This window comes from Petromyzon marinus, chromosome 34 (genome assembly GCF_048934315.1).
Source record: "Petromyzon marinus isolate PM22_M1 ecotype Great Lakes invasive population chromosome 34, UKy_Petmar_22M1.pri1.0, whole genome shotgun sequence".
In the NCBI taxonomy this organism is placed as follows: Eukaryota; Metazoa; Chordata; class Hyperoartia; order Petromyzontiformes; family Petromyzontidae; genus Petromyzon; species Petromyzon marinus.
The window spans coordinates 4,078,757-4,099,416 of record NC_133700.1 but is presented as its reverse complement, the minus strand read 5'-3'; the positions used below and the strand labels follow the sequence as shown (position 1 = coordinate 4,099,416).

At 57.0% G+C, this 20,660-nt stretch overlaps 1 protein-coding gene across 2 annotated transcripts in view; it reads right to left on the bottom strand.

Annotated features, from left to right (window-relative positions):
• Positions 1-4: 4 nt before the first annotated feature.
• LOC116948542 (unconventional myosin-X-like) overlaps positions 5-20,660 on the bottom strand; it is an 81,122-nt gene continuing 60,466 nt past the window's right edge. For both annotated transcript variants that reach the window (XM_076071640.1, XM_076071641.1), the window contains 16 exons: positions 18,210-18,324; positions 16,376-16,619; positions 16,059-16,154; positions 15,760-15,853; positions 15,414-15,469; positions 14,805-14,947; positions 14,114-14,311; positions 13,324-13,481; positions 12,644-12,767; positions 12,164-12,461; positions 11,430-11,637; positions 11,108-11,244; positions 10,179-10,338; positions 9,147-9,803; positions 7,067-7,258; positions 5-6,809 (listed from right to left, as the gene is read on the bottom strand). In XM_076071640.1, the coding sequence (XP_075927755.1) occupies positions 6,426-6,809; positions 7,067-7,258; positions 9,147-9,803; positions 10,179-10,338; positions 11,108-11,244; positions 11,430-11,637; positions 12,164-12,461; positions 12,644-12,767; positions 13,324-13,481; positions 14,114-14,311; positions 14,805-14,947; positions 15,414-15,469; positions 15,760-15,853; positions 16,059-16,154; positions 16,376-16,619; positions 18,210-18,324 (3,264 nt within the window). In that variant the 3' untranslated portion in view covers positions 5-6,425. The remainder of the gene's footprint in view (positions 6,810-7,066; positions 7,259-9,146; positions 9,804-10,178; positions 10,339-11,107; positions 11,245-11,429; positions 11,638-12,163; positions 12,462-12,643; positions 12,768-13,323; positions 13,482-14,113; positions 14,312-14,804; positions 14,948-15,413; positions 15,470-15,759; positions 15,854-16,058; positions 16,155-16,375; positions 16,620-18,209; positions 18,325-20,660) is intronic.

Genomic DNA, 20,660 nt, shown 5'->3' with positions numbered 1-20,660 from the left:
GCGCTCGGGGTGCCCCGCCTACGATGGATAATCGATAACGGGCGGCGGCGGGGGTGGTGGTGTCGTACGTGGCTGCCCGAGGTCCAGCGCTGAGGAGGCGGCGGCGAGGGTCGATGGGTCGCTGCGTGGACGCTGTGAAACTCCCTTCACCGTGGGCAGCGAGGAGCGGCCGTACCCTGGCTCGCCAGTAGAAAGCGGTGCAGCAGAATGTATTGGGACTTCACCTGTTCCGACCGCGTGAGATATAGTGTTTCCCCCTCGCACGCGTGAGTTTTCTCCAGGTGCTCCGGTTTCTTACAACGTGTCAACACTCGTAAATTGGTCAATCACGCCTAAATACATACAGGGCTGTGGAGCTTGGGCAATTGTCGGGCTACAGCTCACCGTGTGGCTGCTGCCTTCCCGCTTGCCTGTAGTTCATCCTTGTAACCCGATTCGTCCTCCGTCTTCGAGAGCGAGAAAATTCCGCACGGAGGTGGCGCGCGACAAGTCCAAAGCGCGTCTGAGCGTTCGCTCTGCTCATGCGTAGAGCAGGGATGCACATTCACCCGAGCCACTGCACGTTAAGGACAACGCGTCACTGCTGTGTTTTTTTTTTAAACTGTATTAACGCACGCGCGCACACACACACACGCCTTAAGTGGTTGGTTCGGTGTAAATACAGAGCACCGCACGCACCCGCAACACAGTTCACCACCCACACCCTCCGCCTTACGCGAGGCCTGGGCTCGAGTCCCCCCGGGCGATGCATGGCACCAAACCTCCGTCCGAGCCGCTCCCCCCCCCGCCCCCTCCAAGCCCCCGGCCTTTGCCGGGGCAGGCGTCGTCGACCCGAGCGTGGCCCCGTGGCTCGCACGGCGGTGCCGGCAAGGCGGGGATCGGTTTCTGATCCAAAAAAATGTGGGCCTGGATCTAACGTTTTCGCATCACGACCTAAGGGCAAGTTTAACACGTAGGCTTTCGCGACCAATGTCATCAAATTCCTCCTGCCTGAGCATTACATCGCGTAAATGCGGTCCGATGCAAATTCGACGCCATCGTACCCGAACGACGCAACGACATTCTGCGTGTTTCTAATCCAAAACTCAGCCCCCCCCCCCCCCCCAGCACGTGGTGGTTGAGGGGCCCGCCACGGCAGAACGTCGCGAGTTTGGGTCCCCTGCCTCGTGGCAGCAGTTGCCGGAGAGACGCACGCCGGGTGGTAGGGGGGGGCGCAGACGAGTGTCACAGCGGGCGGTAACGCAACAGATTGTAAACGCTCTTCTTTTCATTGTCGAGTTCAGTTTTCCTAATCAAGGCACTCTTCCCCTCCAACCTGCTTACAAAGAAACGAGAACGCAGCAGAAGCCGACTTACTACTTCACATCAGTGGCGTCACCTCCTCCGGGGTCCATATCACGAGCACCACACTTTGTGCGGAAGTCAACGAGCGAGTGCACAGTGGATGGACTTACCCCGGCCACATGAATGTGGAATTACACTGCAGCCAATCACTTCCGATTACACCGCTCATCTTAACAGGCAATCACCTCTGAGCCACGTTCCTCACGGAACACGGACGAGGCCGGGGCGGAGAGGCGGTGTCAATGATGGCACGGCTATCGAGACGGTGCCACCACGACGCCTTCCGTGGTGGCTCGCGGGGCAGAGGAGGATCGGAGCGGCGACAAACGCCGCTCGGGAAACACCGCCAGCGCTGGCCACCACCACCACCGCCTGCGCTGGCCAACATCACCGCCGGCCACCACCACCGCCTCCGCTGGCCACCACCACCGCCAGCGCTGGCCGCCACCACCACCACCACCGCCTGCGCTGCCCGCCACCGGCGGCGGGCAGCTCGGGTGGGGCCAGCGCGTGGCTCCGTTCCCATCCAGACTCCCGAGTCCGGCCTAAGGCACGAGCGGGCTAAGTTGCACACCACACACACTGCAGACACACACACTGCAGACACGACACACACTACACACACACTGCAGACACGACACACTACGCACACTGCAGACACGACACACACTACACACACACACTGCAGACACGACGCACACTACACACACACTGCAGACACACTGCAGACACGATACACACACTGCAGACACACTGGAGACACGATACACACTACACACACACACTGCAGACACGACGCACACTACACACACACTGCAGACACACTGCAGACACGACGCACACTACACACACACTGCAGACACGACGCACACTACACACACACTGCAGACACACTGCAGACACGACGCACACTACACACACACTACACACACACTGCAGACACGACGCACACGAGTTTATAAAGGCGAGGGCTGCATGAAGCCCGGGAATGTACAATGCATTTCTTAAGTTAAGGCACTTTAGCAGGGCCCACCGTGATTTCCGGGGACTGGGGGACGTGGGGACCCTGAGGACCCCCCTCTTCTGTCACTCGCTTTGGACGCACTTTTAACCCCGGGGTCACGCCATCCAGCCTCTGAAAACCAAAGTAGGGTGCCTCAAAGAGAGCCGTGCAGGCTGTAGGTTTCTGACCTATATCTGCGTGGAGTTACCGGACAGCGTTACTCGACATCTGTGAATAAGAGCTTCACAGCTCATCGGATTGCTCCGGTCTAAATAAAGATTATGATTTTGAGTTGGAGTATCTGCTTCCGCGTAGGGGGGGGGGGGGGTTCTTCCAGCATGCAAACAAATACCCTGGGGAAGGAGTTGGAGAAAAAAACGTCCAGCGTGGGTATGGGCGAGGTTTTTTCCCCGGGGTAAATAAAAAAAGAAAACCAGGAAATGTTGGATGATTTGCCGTCTTGTGAAATAACAAAAAACAATTACATCCTAGGGGGCTGCAGAATCCCAGGATGAATCAAGTGTGAGAATGGTACCAGGCTTGCAACCCGGCTCCCCAGAGACAAAGATCCCCCGTGTAGCCTTGAACGGACTTGTTGGGGATAATGCTGTTAGCGAGCACCTATTAACGCCGGCACGACATTCACCAGTGGCGATGTTTACTACACACGGAACCAGACTGAGCTGACGCAAGGGGCAGACCAAGGATCGGTTCAGATAATCGTCAGCAACGCTGGCCGCGAGAAGGCATCGAACTCGGGTGGCCTCTCCCCCTCCCTCCCCCTCCACACACACACACACGAGAGTGATAACAAACACCGCAAGCATCGACACGGCACGCAACTAACACTAAATCTGCACGGCCATGCAGCCCTGACGATACCGGGTCACGGGACGGCTCCGCCTGCAGGCCGTCCCAACACGAAGGCCATCGTCACGACACGCGCACGAGGCTTCCGCACGAATTCCAATCGTAAAAGTCCACGCATCAATGCCCAACGCAAGGTCACAACAGCAAGGCACCGTCACAACACGCGGTCACAACCACAGCGCCGCAAATTCGGGTGGTTTTTGTTGTCGCTTTACGCGCGGTTGCCCTCAGTGCCGGATTAAGCTAGTGCGGGGCCTGTAGCATTAAGTGGCTTTAAATAAAATAAAAACTAATTTTAAAACTTGCTGTAATTGTATTTTTCATTTGCTATACAGCCAGATAACACGATAAATCGCTAACCTTGAACACCCAGTCGTTCATAAACGTTTAAGGCGGTATAGTACTATAGTAATAGAGCAAGTGCAGAATCACTGAACCGGAATTGATAGCTTGAAAGCATTTAGCGCGGGGCCCTTGAAAGTGCGGGGCCCGTAGCATTTGCTACTTTTGCTACTGGGATAATCCGGCACTGGTTGACATTTCGCTGCACGTGTTCGCGTGACAGATACAACATTCAGTACCTGCGTACCGCTAAAACCACGGGGAGAACGTTACAAAAGTAAAAAAACAAAAAAACGAGCGGTAAGCAATTCGGCCACTTTGCTCATCGTGATTGTCAGTTGCGCATGGATTCTAAAATCTGATGAAGGAGAGCTTCGTGTGAAGCGTCCCAGTGGATTGGCCTCCCACTTGGCGCGTAGCCGCGGGCAGCCGGTTCCACGCTCCCCGCCGCTCTCTGCGGATAAAAATAGGACGCCTCTTCGGGACCTCCGTCCGGAACGTTCCCGTACACGGCTTCTGCTTGTCTCCCCCCCCCCCTCCCTGTGACGAGCTTCAAATAGCCGTCCAGATCGACTCGATCGATATTTATGACTTTGTAGACCCCGATTAAATCCCCCGGGGAGTCTTTCTCCTCCATTCGGAAAGTCGAGGGATTCGGCATCTTGGCCCCGATATCTGCGCTCCTATTTATCTTCCTTGCAGTCGAGGAATGCCCCCCCGCTTACTCTCCGTTGGGAATCTCTCCCGGACACAGCTCCGTCCACTCTCCGTAACGCGCTGACCGGAGCCGAGGGCGAATCCCCGCCAGGAGGGATCGTCTCGCAGGCGCATCCTCACAGCCTTGGCATCACTTCCTTTTCGTACGGTCACAGTGGAAGCCTCTCGCTGTGGGCCCCGAGCATTGGACTGGCTTTGGTCTCCGCTCCTCCGGGTTGTCCGGACGAGGACGACGGCGGAGTCAAACGTCAAAATTCTTGGTTGCGCAGTGCGAGTTGATTTCGTCCTCTTTTGGAGTGAGATAAATGTACAAGATTGTCATTGTCATTGAGACGTCGTTTCCTTTACGGGCGGTCAACGTAACGGCCACAGGTATTGCATGCCCCATGGGTTTGGCATTAAATATTGTACTGTGTTTATAAACATTACTCATTACTGCATAGTGATATTGCATTGTACTTAATAATAATTACAGCCTTTTGTCAATCCACTGCTGGATGAAGGCCTCCCATGCTACGTCAGCCATGGGGATTGTTTGACTATACAGATCCCATACCCGCCCCAACTGGACATCTGTGAAAAAGAGCTTCATAGCTCATCGGATTTCTCCAGCATAAATAAAGATTCTCACACATTGTCCAACGCCGTTTTACCGAACGCGTGTTTCGGCGATACGCGGTGCACTAATTGAGGTACGTTTTTTTTATCCTGGACACGGTGGGGGTGGGGGGTGGGGGTGAGGGGTGTGGGGTGGGGGTAAGGGGTGAGGGGGGGGTGATGTTACAGGTGGAGGCGGTTTGACACTGCCGAAATTCTCCAACCCCTGCCGCTTTGAAAAGTAGTGGTGCGGTCCACTTGCGAGTCCCTCCAGCGCCTCCACCACCAACATCGTCGCCGTCTTCCCCTTCATCGTCGCCGTCGTCGTGAGTTAAAAAAAAACGTTTTCGGTTTCACGTTTTGAAAATTAGCTTTACGTCCCAATTTTATTTTACTCACTGTTTGCGTTACTAACGTGTGTGGTTTTGCTGTGATAAGGGCGAAAATCGTGTGGAAACTATAAGTTAAACAAAGTGGGAGGAAGTGGTGATAATCACCATCATCATCGTCATCATCCATCGAAGTAACATTTTAAAATTTCACTTGTTTCATTCTATGTTTAAATATCTTTTATTTCATTATATCTACATGTATGTGTCTGGTTTTTTTGCTACGTTATATCAAGTGGGGGAAATCGTGTAGAATTAGCTAACAACGAGGGGACGGAGCGATAACTTCGGAACCCAGGGACGCTACCCCCAAGTTCTTCCTCGAAGCCGATCGTTTACCGCGGTTTTTCCCAACGTAACCTCCAACCCCCCGGCACGTTGGGCGAGGTCCGACTCGACGTTGAGTGTTGATGAAGGGGGGTGGCTAGAACGCCCTGCTGCTGCTGCTGCTGCTGGGCTTATCGGCTTCGCCACCGAGACGCGAGCCACAGTCGGGGATATCGAACTCAAGTCTCCGGGTTCACTGCCCCACCCCAGCAAAAAAAAAATAATCGCGTTTTTTTACCAACCTTAAAACATTTCATACACGCACACGCACGCACACACGACGTCCACGTCGGAGGGTAAAGCACTCGCAGAGCCCCGAAGCATTATCTGGAACGCTGGAGGACAGCGCAAGAGGCGACCGCGCCAAGTCCCGGTCCCTCACACCGCCCACCGCCAGGGCCACCCCACCACGAGATCCCTCGCGACGCCAAGGGGGCTGAACCCCCAGCACGGGCGGGCCCTGCCACGGCCGTCCCTCACGCACGCGGCGAGCGGCACGATGCAGGTGCCGGGCCCCCCCCCCCGGGCACCGGGGTTTCCATCGCGATCCCCGCTGGGGGCCACGTCGGGCCTTGGCGACGATCGGACGGGCTCCCTCCAGCGCCGGGGAAGACCGACGACGCTCGCGGAACGCCGAGTTGAAGGTTTTTGAAGGTGCAAGAGCTGGAGAGGTCAGCGGCACTGGGTCGCGACGAGCTGCGTGGGGTGTGGCCTGACGACAAGGTGACCTTTAGCATCTGTGACCCGGGGTATCATGGTGATCCCGAGCGATTGTTTGGGGTCACCGTGGCCTGCGGATCCTCGAGGATTTCGCGAGAGGCGGTCGGCACGCCACGTCAGAGCAGGGTCTCCTTCGTGGAGCGGACACTCCCCCCGGATCCCCCGCTCCTCCCGGGCCCCCCACTCCCTCCGAGCCCCCCACTTCCTCTACTTCGCCCGCCGCTCCCCGTGGAAGATTCTCCGCTCGTCCCGAGCCCCACGGTCCCATTGGTCGCCACGGTCACCCCGCACGCTCCCCCGGGGCTCTCACCGATCCCCGCAGTGCCCACGATCTCCATGGGGATCGCGCTGCCTCCCATCCCCACGAGTCCTCCGAGTACCCCGAGTCCCAGGGAACCAGCCGGGACCCCCGAGGCCCTGACGTCCCCTGGGCGGGTGCCGTAGCGGTCCCGGACGATGACGTTGATGTAGGCCTTCATCAGCTTGGCCACCTCCACCACCTGCAAGGGCAACAACCACAGTGCCTCGTTAAAGAGGAAGTCACTCGAGTCACGCGCCCTGCCGGCGGTCAGTCGCCTTCTTACCACTCTTCCATCGCTACTACAATGGCCGCTCTTCCCGTGAACTTCACTCTTTGATTCCTCCACCTGTGTAGAGGACTCGGCCTCTACACTATTTCATCTCCTCCATCGTCACTGCACTGTGTTCGACCACCATCACTGAGCGAGCGAGCGAGCGAGCGTTCGTATGCGAGTACCTGGGGCGTGTGGAAGAGCATCTCGCGCTCCATCACCACGATCTTGTAGGTGTTGTGCAGCGGCGCCCCGAACGACAGGATGTTCTCGTAGGGGAATGTGTCGAGGGGACTCGGCTCGCCGCGCCGGTACACGGACACCGCCGTGGCGCCCACCGCCAGCCACAGGGAGCATGGGAAGCCGCCCTCCTTGCACTAACGAGCAAAGACAAAGGTCCCCCCGTTAGCCTGTAATGGACTGTCGAGGCAAGTGCTGTTGGCGAGCGACACCTCTGAAGGGCGGTCTTTCCCGCGTGGTGATGTTAGACGCCACGACAGGCACATAGCACGCAGAGAGAGATGGGAGAACAGCAGATATAGACACGACACAGGCGGTAAGGCATACACACAGAAATAAAAAGACAAAGGTCCCCCATTTAGCCTCTTACAGATGATTGTTGGAGCAAGTGCTGTAAGAGAGCACCTACAGTGAGGGGAAAAAAAGTATTTGATCCCTTGCTGATTTTGTACGTTTGCCAGAAAAAAGCATGTCAAAAATGTTATAAATTGATTTGCATTTTAATGAGGGAAATAAGTATTTAGCCCCCTCTCAATCGGAAAGATTTCTGGCTCCCAGGTGTCTTTTGTACAGGTAACGAGCTGAGATTAGGAGCACACTCTTAAAGGGAGTGCTCCTAATCTCAGCTTGTTACCTGTATAAAAGACACCTGTCCACAGAAGCAATCAATCAGATTCCAAACTCTCCACCATGGCAAGACCAAAGAGCTCTCCAAGGATGTCAGGGACAAGATTGTAGACCTACACAAGGCTGGAATGGGCTACAATACCATTGCCAAGCAGCTTGGTGAGAAGGTGACAACAGTTGGTGCGATTATTCGCAAATGGAAGAAACACAAAATAACTGTCAATCTCCCTCGAACTGGGGCTCCATGCAAGATCTCACCTCGTGGAGTTGCAATGATCATGAGAACGGTGAGGAATCAGCCCAGAACTACACGGGAGGATCTTGCCAATGATCTCAAGGCAGCTGGGACCATAGTCACCAAGAAAACAATTGGTAACACACTACGCCGTGAAGGACTGAAATCCTGCAGCGCCCGCAAGGTTCCCCCCGCTCAAGAAAGCACATATACATGCCCGTCTGAAGTTTGCCAATGAACATCTGAATGATTCAGAGGACAACTGGGTGAAAGTGTTGTGGTCAGATGAGACCAAAATGGAGCTCTTTGGCATCAACTCAACTCTCCGTGTTTTGAGGAGGAGGAATGCTGCCTATGACCCCAAGAACACCATCCCCACCGTCAAACATGGAGGTGGAAACTTTATGCTTTGGGGGTGTTTTTCTGCTAAGGGGACAGGATAACTTCACCGCATCAAAGGGACGATGGACGGGGCCATGTACCGTCAAATATTGGGTGAGAACCTCCTTCCCTCAGCCAGGGCATTGAAAATGGGTCGTGGAACGGTATTCCAGCATGACAGTGACCCAAAACACATGGCCAAGGCAACAAAGGAGTGGCTCAAGAAGAAGCACATTAAGGTCCAGGAGTGGCCTAGCCAGTCTCCAGACCTTAATCCCATAGAAAATCTGTCGAGTGAGCTGAAGGTTCGAGTTGCCAAACGTCAGCCTCGAAACCTTAATGACTTGGAGAAGATCTGCAAAGAGGAGTGGGACAAAATCCCTCCTGAGATGTGTGCAAACCTGGTGGCCAACTACAAGAAACGTCTGACCTCTGTGATTGCCAACAAGGGTTTTGCCACCAAGTATTAAGTCATGTTTTGCAGAGGGGTCAAATACTCATTAAAATGCAAATCAATTTATAACATTTTGACATGCGTTTTTCTGGATTTTTGTTGTTGTTATTCTGTCTCTCACTGTTCAAATAAACCTACCATTAAAATTATAGACTGATCATTTCTTTGTCAGTGGGCAAACGTACAAAATCAGCAGGGGACCAAATACTTTTTCCCCTCACTGTATGAAGGGCGGCACAGCACACGAGGGGCTGGGTGGCACCACGCAGACGCGCAGGAGGAGCGGCGCGTGGCGCATCGGGCGGTGGGAAATTAAAAGAGTCGCTACCTCGACGTCGAAGAGCGTGGCGCCGTACCCCGACCACTCGCGCACGAGCGCCATGTAGAGCGCCATCGCTCGCTCCTGCCCCACGCCGTGCAGCCGCCGCCACTTGTCGACGACGCCGGCGCGCACCGCCTGCTCCTCCTCCTGCACCCACATCTCCAGCGCCTGCGTTGGCGCCACGCTCGCCGGGCCCGCCGCCTGCCCCTGGCTGTGCCGCCGCTTCGAGTTGCCCCCGGCGCCGCCGCCGCCGCCGCCGCCGCTGCTGTTGCTGCTGCGCCGGCTCCGCCGCAGCGTTCCGTCCAGGAAGCTGGAACGCTTCTTCTCCGGCGGCGGCGGCGGTGGCGCCATCGGTTGGGGCTGCAGGGAGGTGACTTTGGTGGACTGAGTGACGCGAGCCCTGAGGCGGGCCAAGGGGTAGATGTCTTCCAGCGGGGGTAAGGGGGGCAGGCCTGAGGCTGTCGGTGAGGAGGCCAAGGAGGAGGAGGAGGATGATGAGGAGATGGCGGACGAGGAGGGGGAGGAGGCGGACGAGGAGGGAGAGGAAGCGGGGAGCGAGGCCAGCGCCAGGTCGCCCAGCGCGTACTGCAAGCGCAGCGCGGATAGTTGCTGCAGGGTCTCATCCGGAGCCGGGAAGTGGCCGCTGATGACCATCTCGTGGGCCTGGAGGGGACGCACGGCGTCAACGTCAACGCGACATCACCATCGCCAAAGCGTCGCCATCACGACATCGCTGCAATATCACCATCACGGTGACATCGCCGTGACATCACCATCACCACCACGACAACATCACCCTTAAAATGCCACGAGGGAATCACCGGAACCAAATCGGCATTGTCATTGCTCCTCCTTCCGTAGAAGGAGCGCAGACCACAGCGGGATTCACTGTTGCGGTCCGTCACGTGGGTTGCATGGCCAAAGTGGCACTCCTGTCGCTGTGTCTCTGATAAGGGCGCACGCCACCCTATAACGCTGCGCCGTGTGCTTATCGTTGGAGTGTACCGTGCATCGGAAACGATGACATCTCCGTCTCACCTGCTCGAACATGAACGCGAACTCGACACTGTCGGGCATCACGCCGTGCGTGTCCAGGAAGCAGTAGAGCTTGAAGTAGAGCTGAGCACCCTGGCCCCCCACACTGCCCCCCGCTCCACCAGGATCCTCCACCTCCCGCAGCCCCCGCTCGTCCGCCAGCCTGTCACGCGCACAGAGACAAAGACCCTCCCGTTTAGCCTTAACAGACTATTGGGGTAAGTTCTGTTAGCGAGCACCTATTTAGGCCGGCACGGCACACGACGGGGTGGGTGGCCAGCACCACGCCCGACTGCCTTTGTCTCCCCAGTGGCAATGTTTACACACCACACCAGGTACTCATTTGAGGCCGAGTCGACCTAGGAGAGGCCCAGGACCGGTTCAGATAAATGTTACTGGTGTTGGCCATGAGCGGGAATCGAACTCGGCATGCCGGGTTCGTAGGCCAGCACGCTAACCACTACACCACCGCTCCGCACGCACGTACACATGCGCGCACATACACGCACGCACGCATGTATATGCACGCACACACGTGCACACAAACGGGCACACACGCGCATGTACACACGTGCGCACACATGTGCGCACACACGCACGTACACACGCGCGCATACACACACGCACGCATGTATACACACGCACACACGCACACACATGTGCACACACGCACGCACACACGTGCACACACACACACGCACGTACACACGCGCGCGCGTGCACACACGCACGCACGCACGTACGTACATATTACGTGCGTTGTTATTATTTGTATCCCTGTTGTCATCATGCTCCTCCCGTACTCGGAACATTCGGCAGAGTAACAATAATATCCAGTGTGAAGTTGTTATCTTGCTGCCGTATGTTTTCTAGGATTTTAAACGAGAATGATAATCAGAGGAGCGGTGTGGGATGGCGGTCGGCAAGCGCACCTCTCGAAGCCGGCGAGCACGTCGGCGACGAGGGCGCGTGCCTCGACGGCGCGGTCGGTGCCGTCGCGGCGCTCGAACAGAGAGAACCAGTTCCGGCTCTCCTCCATCGCCAGGCCCCGCAGCAGCTTCTCCACCACCTGGCCACGCACGCACGCACGCACGCACGCGCATGCACAGACGGACACGCGAACGTAACGTGCACCTGCCGCCGTGGGCAAACGTCATCGTCGGCCTTAGCGGGCGGTCACTAACGGCGTTCGCCGCGACAACGCGTCGAAGGCTCCCCCGCCCGGGGGGACCGTGGCGCTGAGGGGGCCCGCACCTCGCCGGCGGTGGTGTAGGGGTGCACGGAGATGCGGCAGGCCCCGCCGCCGTGGCAGTGCACCGTGGCGCTCATCTCGGCGCGTGCCATCACGGCGCGCAGCTCGGCGCGCGAGGGCACCGCCTCGCGCGGTCGCGAGCGCCGCACCGCGTCCTGGATGAACGCGCAGAAGAGGTCCGTCTCCGAGCCGGCGTGATCCTCGCGCGCGCTGCTCACACGCGGACGCACGCACGCACGCACAAACACGTAAGCACGCACGCGTACACACACAGGCACAGGCAGATACGTCTGCCATTGCGAGATTATGCTCTCCGACAGCGCTGATGCTTTTAAGTCCCGACTTAAAACCACATCTTTTAAAAACAGTTTTCTTCTAATGGCCTACATTCCTCCCTGGCTCTGCTCTTGTCGCCCGGTTCATTCTTTGTTATCGTTGTCCTTGTGACGCACGGCGCCTTGGGACATTGTGAAAGGAATGTAAGACGTGTAAATCATTATTATTATTACTACTAAGCGTACGCTAACCCCAATAACTTTACTAACGACCCTCGATCCCGACTTCCACCCCCAAGTCCAAAATCACCCCTCTTATTCTCGACTCCAACTCCCAACCCCTGAGCCAACCTGCCGGCCCCCCAAAACTCCGTGACGGGGCGCCGCCCCCACCACCGCCCCCCCCCCCACACCACCGCCCCCCCCCCCACCCTCCCCTACCACCACGTGCGTGTGCCCACCGCTTGAGGTGGATCTTGAGGTAGCGCAGCACGGCGCGACCGGGCGGCAGGGCACAGACGGCGCACGCCAGCGCCTGCCAGAGGCGCAGCGCGGCGGCTGATCCGGGCGCCGGGTGGGCGCTCGTCTGCTTCACCAGTTGCAGGTAGAGCTCGTCGCGCAGCGGGCGCAGGTGGCGGCACGTGCGCAGCACGGCCTGCACCGGCGGCACGGGGTCGGCGGCCGTCTCCAGCTCCTGCACCCGCTGGAACAGGCGCACCGCCTCTTCCTGCAGCCTCCCGTAGCCGCACTCTCGCTGCACTACGGGGGGGGGGGGGGTAGGTAGGGAGGGAGAGAGATTTTTGGAAACGTCTTGTCGCCAGGACACTGGCACACATGGCCTCCTCTTTCTATCCGCGACCCTCTGGAACAAGCGGTAAACGCGGTGTGTGTTACGTCATGCGGGGTGGGTCACGTGACGCGGGGCTGCCCTGGGAGCTCACGGGAGAGGCTGGCGTCGCCGTAGGGAAGGGGCAGCAGTGGCGAGTGCAGCGCGTGCGGAGAGTAGCGCAGGATCGGGTTGCGTCGGTAAATCTGCTCCACTATCTCCGGATTCGCACTGTTGTCCTGCACGGGGGGCGGGATCAGGAGAGCGGCAGTGTGTGATCATCATCATCGTCATCAACAACATCAACAACATCATCATCGTCGTCAACATCGTCAATCCTTCCCGCAGAATCACCAACACCACCGCCACGCTCATAGTAATTGTCAGCATCTCCACCACGATCACCAGACCACATAGCCGGGCACGGACACATGTTTGTGCATGCACACATGCGTGTGTGTGTGCATGTGCGCGGAGCAGCAGGTGCTTGCGTGTGCACGTGTGCGTACATATGTGCGTGCGTGAGGAGCGGTGGCGCAGTGCTTAGCGCACCACACTTCACCCGTATTCGAACCACATCCACTGTGGCGAATATCTGACAATCAGTGCCGTGCCACCTCTAGGCCGACTCATCCTTAAATGAGTACCTGGTGCAGTGTCTAAAAGCATCAGCACCGAAGAGACAAAGGCGGCCAGGCCATACCGGCCTTCTTTAAATGCTCTGAATCAGCACTCGCCAACGACATTATGTTGAGGCTACGGAGGGGGGGGGGATCTGTGTGCGCGTGTGCTCACCCTGATCTCCTGGATGAGCTGCTGAGTCGGCGTCTCGACGGGAACCTTGGAGTCGATGACCGACTGCACCGAGTCGGCCCAGCGCGACGCCTCGCTCTGCAGCCGCGTGTAGAGGCGGCACGAGTGCTTCCTGCCGTGCACCACGACGCACCAGTAGCCTGGACGGCACCGACACCGACACCAGCACGGAACGTCAACGCCCGGCGCCGTCAACACGAGCCGCGTGTACGGGTTTCACGAGTGCTTCCTGCCCTGCACCACGACGCACCAGTAGCCTGGACGGCGACGTCGTCAACCGACGCAGTATCAACACGCAACGCGGAATTTCGACTTTCAAAGCTGACACCACCAAAGGCGGCCATATCGTGAGTGGAGGCCGATGTCGTTGGCCCAAGCGTGGACACCGATGGCTGCGCTCGCGATGCGGGCGGCCAAATCACTGGCGGGGGGCATGGATCGTTTGGACGCGAAGGCGACAATCGCAGACTTGAATAATTGCGACACTCCGTGTGGGCATTGGCCAAAGTCTGGATTCATCATTCCGAAACGGGGAGGCATTGATGGCTCGCTCGGTTCTCACGTGACGGCGCAGTTCCTTCTTGCCCCGATTTCTACGCGTTTCATCGCTGCGCCTTATTTTCGACTTCCGCTTTTGTTGTCGTGAACCCTGCGTCACTCTCGTGAACGCTAACGAGCCCAGCCGGCGTTTCCCCCGACGATCGCTACGCTCCGAGCGGCGGAAACACGACCCCGGCGCGGCCGGCTCTGCGTCGCGGTGTCACGGCCGTACCCGTGGTGTCGTCGTGCTGGCTCACGGAGCACAGGCTGTTGAGCACCAGCGTGCCCAGCTTGGGGGCGGCTCGCTCCGCGTTGCGGTAGCAGTCCAGCGAGTTGTGCGTGAGCACGAACCAGCGCTTCTTGAGCTTGGGGACGGCGCCGCTGTGACCGCTGCGGGCGCTGCCGGCCTTCCCCTCCTTGTGCAGCCAACCTGCGCAGGCGGGAGACGCGGGGGCAAAGCGGAGGAGCGCGAGCGTCACGGAAGCATCGCGGCGCGGCGCCGAGGACCGCGCGGCGCGAGCGGCCGGAGCGATCGCGGACGGCGCCATCGCGGGTGACTGACCGCAAACGGCCGTGCACCGCGAGCGCCGCGAGAGTCGCGAGGCTCGCGCGTCGCTCGTTCCGCAGCGAGCGAGCGTGCGTGTCCACATGCGATGGCGTGAGGGTTGGGGTGAGCAACGTTTGCGAGTCAGCGATTGAGAGGGTGAGCAGAGGTGGGATAGAGGGAGTGACCAAGTCAGTGATATGGCAGCGAGCGAGCATGTGCCTGAGCGAGTGAGTGTGTAAGTGTGTGGAGCGAACGACCGAGTGAATAACAGAGTGACGAGCTCGCGAGCGGTGAACGAGCCAGCAAGCAAGTGACCGTGCGAGCGAGCGAGCGAGCCAATAACGTAGCGAGCGTCCCACGAGCTGGGGACTCTCACCGCGCACGATGAACTCCTGTCCATCGACGCGCGCATCCCCCTTGCTACGCTGCAGCAGCGCGATCCAGTGGTGCATCTCCTCGGCCGAGTCGGCGTTACACTGCAGCACGCGCTCGGCCGTGATGATCACAAACCCGTGCGGCCTGCGGTTATGCACGCAATAATATACGCACGCATTAACACGCGCACGCATTAACACGCGCACGCATTAACACGCGCACGCGATAACACGCGCACGCAATAACACGCGCACGCAATAGCACGCGCACGCAATAACATACGCACGTAATTAGATATGCACGCAATAACATACGCAAGCAATAACATACGCAAGCAAATACACGTGCCCGCCATTACACACACACACACAGCCATAATCAACAGCCCAAACTCCTAACGCCAATCCCATCCCCTAAATTATTTCCCAACCACTTACCCAAATCCCAAACTAGAATCCTGGCACCGTTCCTAACCCCAGCCCCAACTCCTAACCCGAAACCTAAATCCAACACTAACCACCTAACCCCAACCCCAAGCACAAGACCCGAACCCCAGCTCTAGCCACGACGCTGGCGGCAGAGCCCCCGTGACTTGAGCGGTGACCCTTACCGGTCGGGGTTGTCGGACGCACACACCGAGTCGATGACGCCCACGTCCATCGTGCCCTGCGGACACACGGAGAACAGGGTCACGGCACGCCACCGGGCGTCACGGCACGTCACCGCACGTCACCCCATGTCATAGCGTGTCGCCACGTCTCACCACGCGTCACCGCAGATCTCACTCATAATCAGTCGAGCGGCATTATGAACCTAACCGGGCACAAGAGTCGGGGCGGTGACGTCACCGGCACTTTGGAGCAAATGACGCCTGTTGTTGTTGTTGATCTGCGTGTGTGTGTGCATTGTCTGTGTGTGGGCGCGTGTGCGTGCGTGTCGATGTGTGTGCGTCTCACCACCGCATTCTTGGGGTTCGCCTGCTCGCTGTGCATCAGCTGCAGCTCCTTGTCCGATGCAGCGTGGACTCGGCTCAAAATACTGAACCACTCGCTACACACGCACGGGCACGAACGCACATGAACTCAGGAACACACAGACATGCACGCGTACGCACGTACTCACACACATGCACGTGAGCTCAGAAACACAAATGCTTGGACTCGGGAACACGCACGCACATACACGCCTAAAATCAAGCACTGTTGAGACAGGATTGGTGGATCACATGGGGGGGAGGGAGGGGGGGGGTTGTCACCTGGCGTCCTCGGGAGACTCGGCCACCAGGTGGTACTTGCGTTCGTTCATCACAATGTCGATCCCATTTTCCCGGCCCCCACCATCCAGGATCTCCCTGCAAAGACGAAGTTCCCCCGTTAACAGACTGTGTGTAGGGGGGCAAGTGCTGTTCGTGAGTAGCACCTGTGAAGGCCGGCACGGCAAAGCGAGGGATTGAGTGGCCAGCACCACGCCCGGCCGCGGCGTAGTCTCGCTGAGCGCGGTGCGGCGCGGCGCTACCGTGCGGTGCGGTGCAACGCGGCGCTTCGTCGCGACGCGTGGACGCTGCGGCCGCACCGTGCGGCGTGCACGCTGACGGTGCCGCGGGGCTTCTCCTCGGCGTCGCCGTCGTAGTAGGTGAGCACGGCGCCGCGCAGCACGAACCAGCGGCGCTTCCAGCTGCGGCGCGACAGCGTGGAGGCGCCGCCGCCCTTCTTGAGTAGCCAGCCGGCCTTGAGCGCCTCCTGCTTGGCGCGGAACCAGAGGAACGTCTCGTCCTTGAGCACGCACCAGCGGCGGCGCCACGCGTTCATCAGGCCGCCTGCGGAGGAGGAGGAGGAGGACGAGGAAGAGGGTGATAGAGGGAGGACAGTCACAACCACGCAAACATGCGACTGCACGCAGGTAGCATCACAGATATTTAAAAAAAAACACTTTTGGTGCTTGGTACAATTAAATAATGATTACTGTTTGTCTTGGCCACATGCCTTTTCATACTCGTCACAATGATCATTAGGAAATGTATTAAGTTAATGGTTGTTTGAGCATCTATGTTGTCTTGTGAAAGAATGTAGCACCACAGACAGGAGTCTAACTTGACTTGAGAGCTACGTAACCATGAGAACCCCGTTGGCGCATAATGCGCGGACAGATGCCCATTCCCCCCCCCCCCCCCTCCGTATCTATTAAACCGTTAAGCTGCGCTACAACAGGCGTGGCACACGAGGCCAAACACGCGCACAAACTATCGCTCGCTCCATAAAAGGAAAAGAGATTGATGGCCAAACTGGGAGGTTTAATGAAAAATGTGCAAGGTCTCCATTGTCTCACAAAAGAGAGAAAAAACACTCCTCTCTCTCATGTGAAACATCCGATAAGGATTAAAAGTAACATTGGTCCATCCATGAAGTGAGTTTATTCATGGGGTAGGTTGGGAGGAGACAGCCAGGAGAAGAGGGGTCCGGCACAGCGCCCAGAACAAGCAGAACGGCCGGATGGAGACCAGAGGAAGATTGGAGGCGAGACAGCCAGAGATCACCCAGACAGACAGAGAGCACCCAGACAGCCAGAGAGCGCCCAGACACTCAGAGAGTGCTCAGACAGCCAGAGAGCACCCAGACACCCAGAGAGCACCCAGACAGCCAGAGAGCGCCCAGACACTCAGAGAGTGCTCAGACACCCAGAGAGCGCCCAGACACCCAGAGAGCACCCAGAGAGCGTCCAGACAGCCAGAGAGCACCAAGACAGCCAGAGAGCGCCCAGACACTCAGAGAGTGCTCAGACACCCAGAGAGCGCCCAGACACCCAGAGAGCGCCCAGACACCCAGAGAGCGTCCAGAGAGCCAGAGAGCGCCCAGACACCCAGAAAGCACCCAGACACCCAGAGAGCACCCAGACAGCCAGAGAGCACCCAGACACCCAGAGATTACCCAGACAACCAGAGAGCGCCCAGATACCCAGAGAGCGCCCAGACACCCAGAGAGCGCTCAGACACCCAGAGAGCGCCCAGACACCCAGAGAGCACTCAGACAGCCAGAGAGCTCCCAGACACCCAGAGAGCAACCAGACACCCAGAGAGCAACCAGACACCCAGAGAGCACCCAGACACCCAGAGAACGCCCAGACAGCCAGGGGCAGCCCTGGTGTTCACGTTGGCTGGGCAGCGTGCGCGCTCCCCCCGTTATCGCGATTCTGCCCTCCATAGAAATCGTGCACTGCACAAGAACGGCTGAAACTAAACAGCGAAAAGGTGTGGTACAGCAGTTGAGAATCTAGACAATAAGGTTGCCTTCTGTCATTGTGAGTGGGCAAGCGGGTAGCAATATAAGTGGGTGAGTGATAGGATTGAGAGGTCAAGTGAGTGAGCAGGCGATTGAGTAAGTGGGTGAGCGGTGAGCGGGTGAGCAGGTACCCTTTATGGAGAGGAAGCTGTGGAAGTAGGGAACGCCCACGGAGCTGTAGACAGCCTCCCTCCGCCCAAACTCCTCGCTCAACAGGGACTCCAACTCATCATCGCTGTCCTCCAGCTGAACACATGCATACAAAGACAAAGACCACCCATATAGCCTACACGGTGATGTTGGCGAGCACCTAGTTGAGGGAAAAAAGTATTTGATCCCCTGCTGATTTTGTACATTTGCCCACTGACAAAGAAATGATCAGTCTATAATTTTAATGGTAGGTTTATTTGAACAGTGAGAGACAGAATAACAACAACAAAATCCAGAAAAACGCATGTCATAAATGTTATGAATTGATTTGCATTTTAATGAGGGAAATAAGTATTTGACCTCCTCTCAATCAGAAAGATTTCTGGCTCCCAGGTGTCTTTTATACAGGTAACGAGCTGAGATTAGGAGCACACTCTTAAAGGGAGTGCTCCTATTCTCAGCTTGTTACCCGTATAAAAGACACCTGTCCACAGAAGCAATCAATCAATCAGATTCCAAACTCTCCATCATGGCCAAGACCAAAGAGCTCTCCAAGGATGTCAGGGACAAGATTGTAGACCTACACAAGGCTGGAATGGGCTACAAGACCATTGCCAAGCAGCTTGGTGAGAAAGTGACAACAGTTGGTGCGATTATTCGCAAATGGAAGAAACACAAAAGAACTGTCAATCTCCCTCGGTCTGGGGCTCCATGCAAGTCTCACCTCGTGGAGTTGCAATGATCATGAGAACGGTGAGGAATCAGCCCAGAACTACACGGGAGGATCTTGTCAATGATCTCAAGGCAGCTGGGACCATACTCACCAAGAAAACAATTGGTAACACACTACGCCTTGAAGGACTGAAATCCTGCAGCGCCCGCAAGGTCCCCCTGCTCAAGAAAGCACAAATACATGCCCGTCTGAAGTTTGCCAATGAACATTTGAATGATTCAGAGGGCAACTGGGTGAAAGTGTTGTGGTCAGATGAGACCAAAATGGAGCTCTTTGGCATCAACTCAACTCGCCGTGTTTGGAGGAGGAGGAATGCTGCCTATGACCCCAAGAACACCATCCCCACCGTCAAACATGGAGGTGGAAACATTATGCTTTGGGGGTGTTTTTCTGCTAAGGGGACAGGACAACTTCACCGCATCAAAGGGACGATGGACGGGGCCATGTACCATCAAATCCTGGGTGAGAACCTCCTTCCCTCAGCCAGGGCATTGAAAATAGGTCGTGGATGGATATTCCAGCATGACAGTGACCCAAAACACACGGCCAAGGCAACAAAGGAGTGGCTCAAGAAGAAGTACATTAAGGTCCTGGAGTGGCCTAGCCAGTCTCCAGACCTTAATCCCATAGAAAATCTGTGGAGGGAGCTGAAGGTTCGAGTTTCCAAACGTCAGCCTCGAAATCTTGATGACTTGGAGAAAATCTGCAAAGAGGAGTGGGACAAAATCCTTCCTGAGATGTGTGCAAACCTGGTGGCCAACTACAAGAAACGTCTGACCTTTGTGATTGCCAACAAGTGTTTTGCCACCAAGAACTAATTCATGTTTTGCAGAGGGGTCAAATACTTATTTCTCTCATTAAAATGCCAATCAATTCATAACATTTTTGACATGCGTTTTTCTGGATTTTTGTTGTTGTTATTCTGTCTCTCACTATTCAAATAAACCTACCATTAAATTTATAGACTGAACATTTCTTTGTCAGTGGGCAAACGTACAAAATCAGCAGGGGATCAAATACTTTTTTCCCTCGCTGTATGAAGGTTGGCATGGCACACCTACAAGGGGGTGATGAGGCCAGCACTGTGCCCGGCCAACTTTGTTTCCCCGGTACTCTTATAAGGCCGAGCCGACTGTAGGCACAGGACTGGTTTAGACAATCTTCACCAATGTTGGCCGGGAGCGGGAATCCAACTCGGGTCGCCGGGTTCGTAGCGCGGCGCGCTAACCGCTACACCACCACTCCCCAGCAGCCACGCATGCACACATGCACACGTTAACCGGTTTCATGTAGACGCGTCGTACACTCACAGTGCAGGATCATCTGCACAGTGCAGGATCATTTGCGCAGCGTAGTGACACGCGCGGCGTGACGCTGTGAGGTGCGACGACGCACGGTGCAAAATTATGGGACGTGTGACATAACCACAGCGTGATCCGTGCATGGTGTAATACGTGCGGTGCACGGTGCGGTGCACGGTGCATCGTGTGTGTGATGTACGGTGCGGTGAGCGGTGCAACGTGTGTGAAAGCACGGTGCGGTGCATCGTGTGTGTGATGTACGGTGCGGTGCACGGTGCATCGTGTGTGTGATGTACGGTGCGGTGCACGGTGCAACGTGTGTGTGATGTACGGTGCGGTGCACGGTGCAACGTGTGTGTGATGTACGGTGCGGTGCACGGTGCATCGTGTGTGTGATG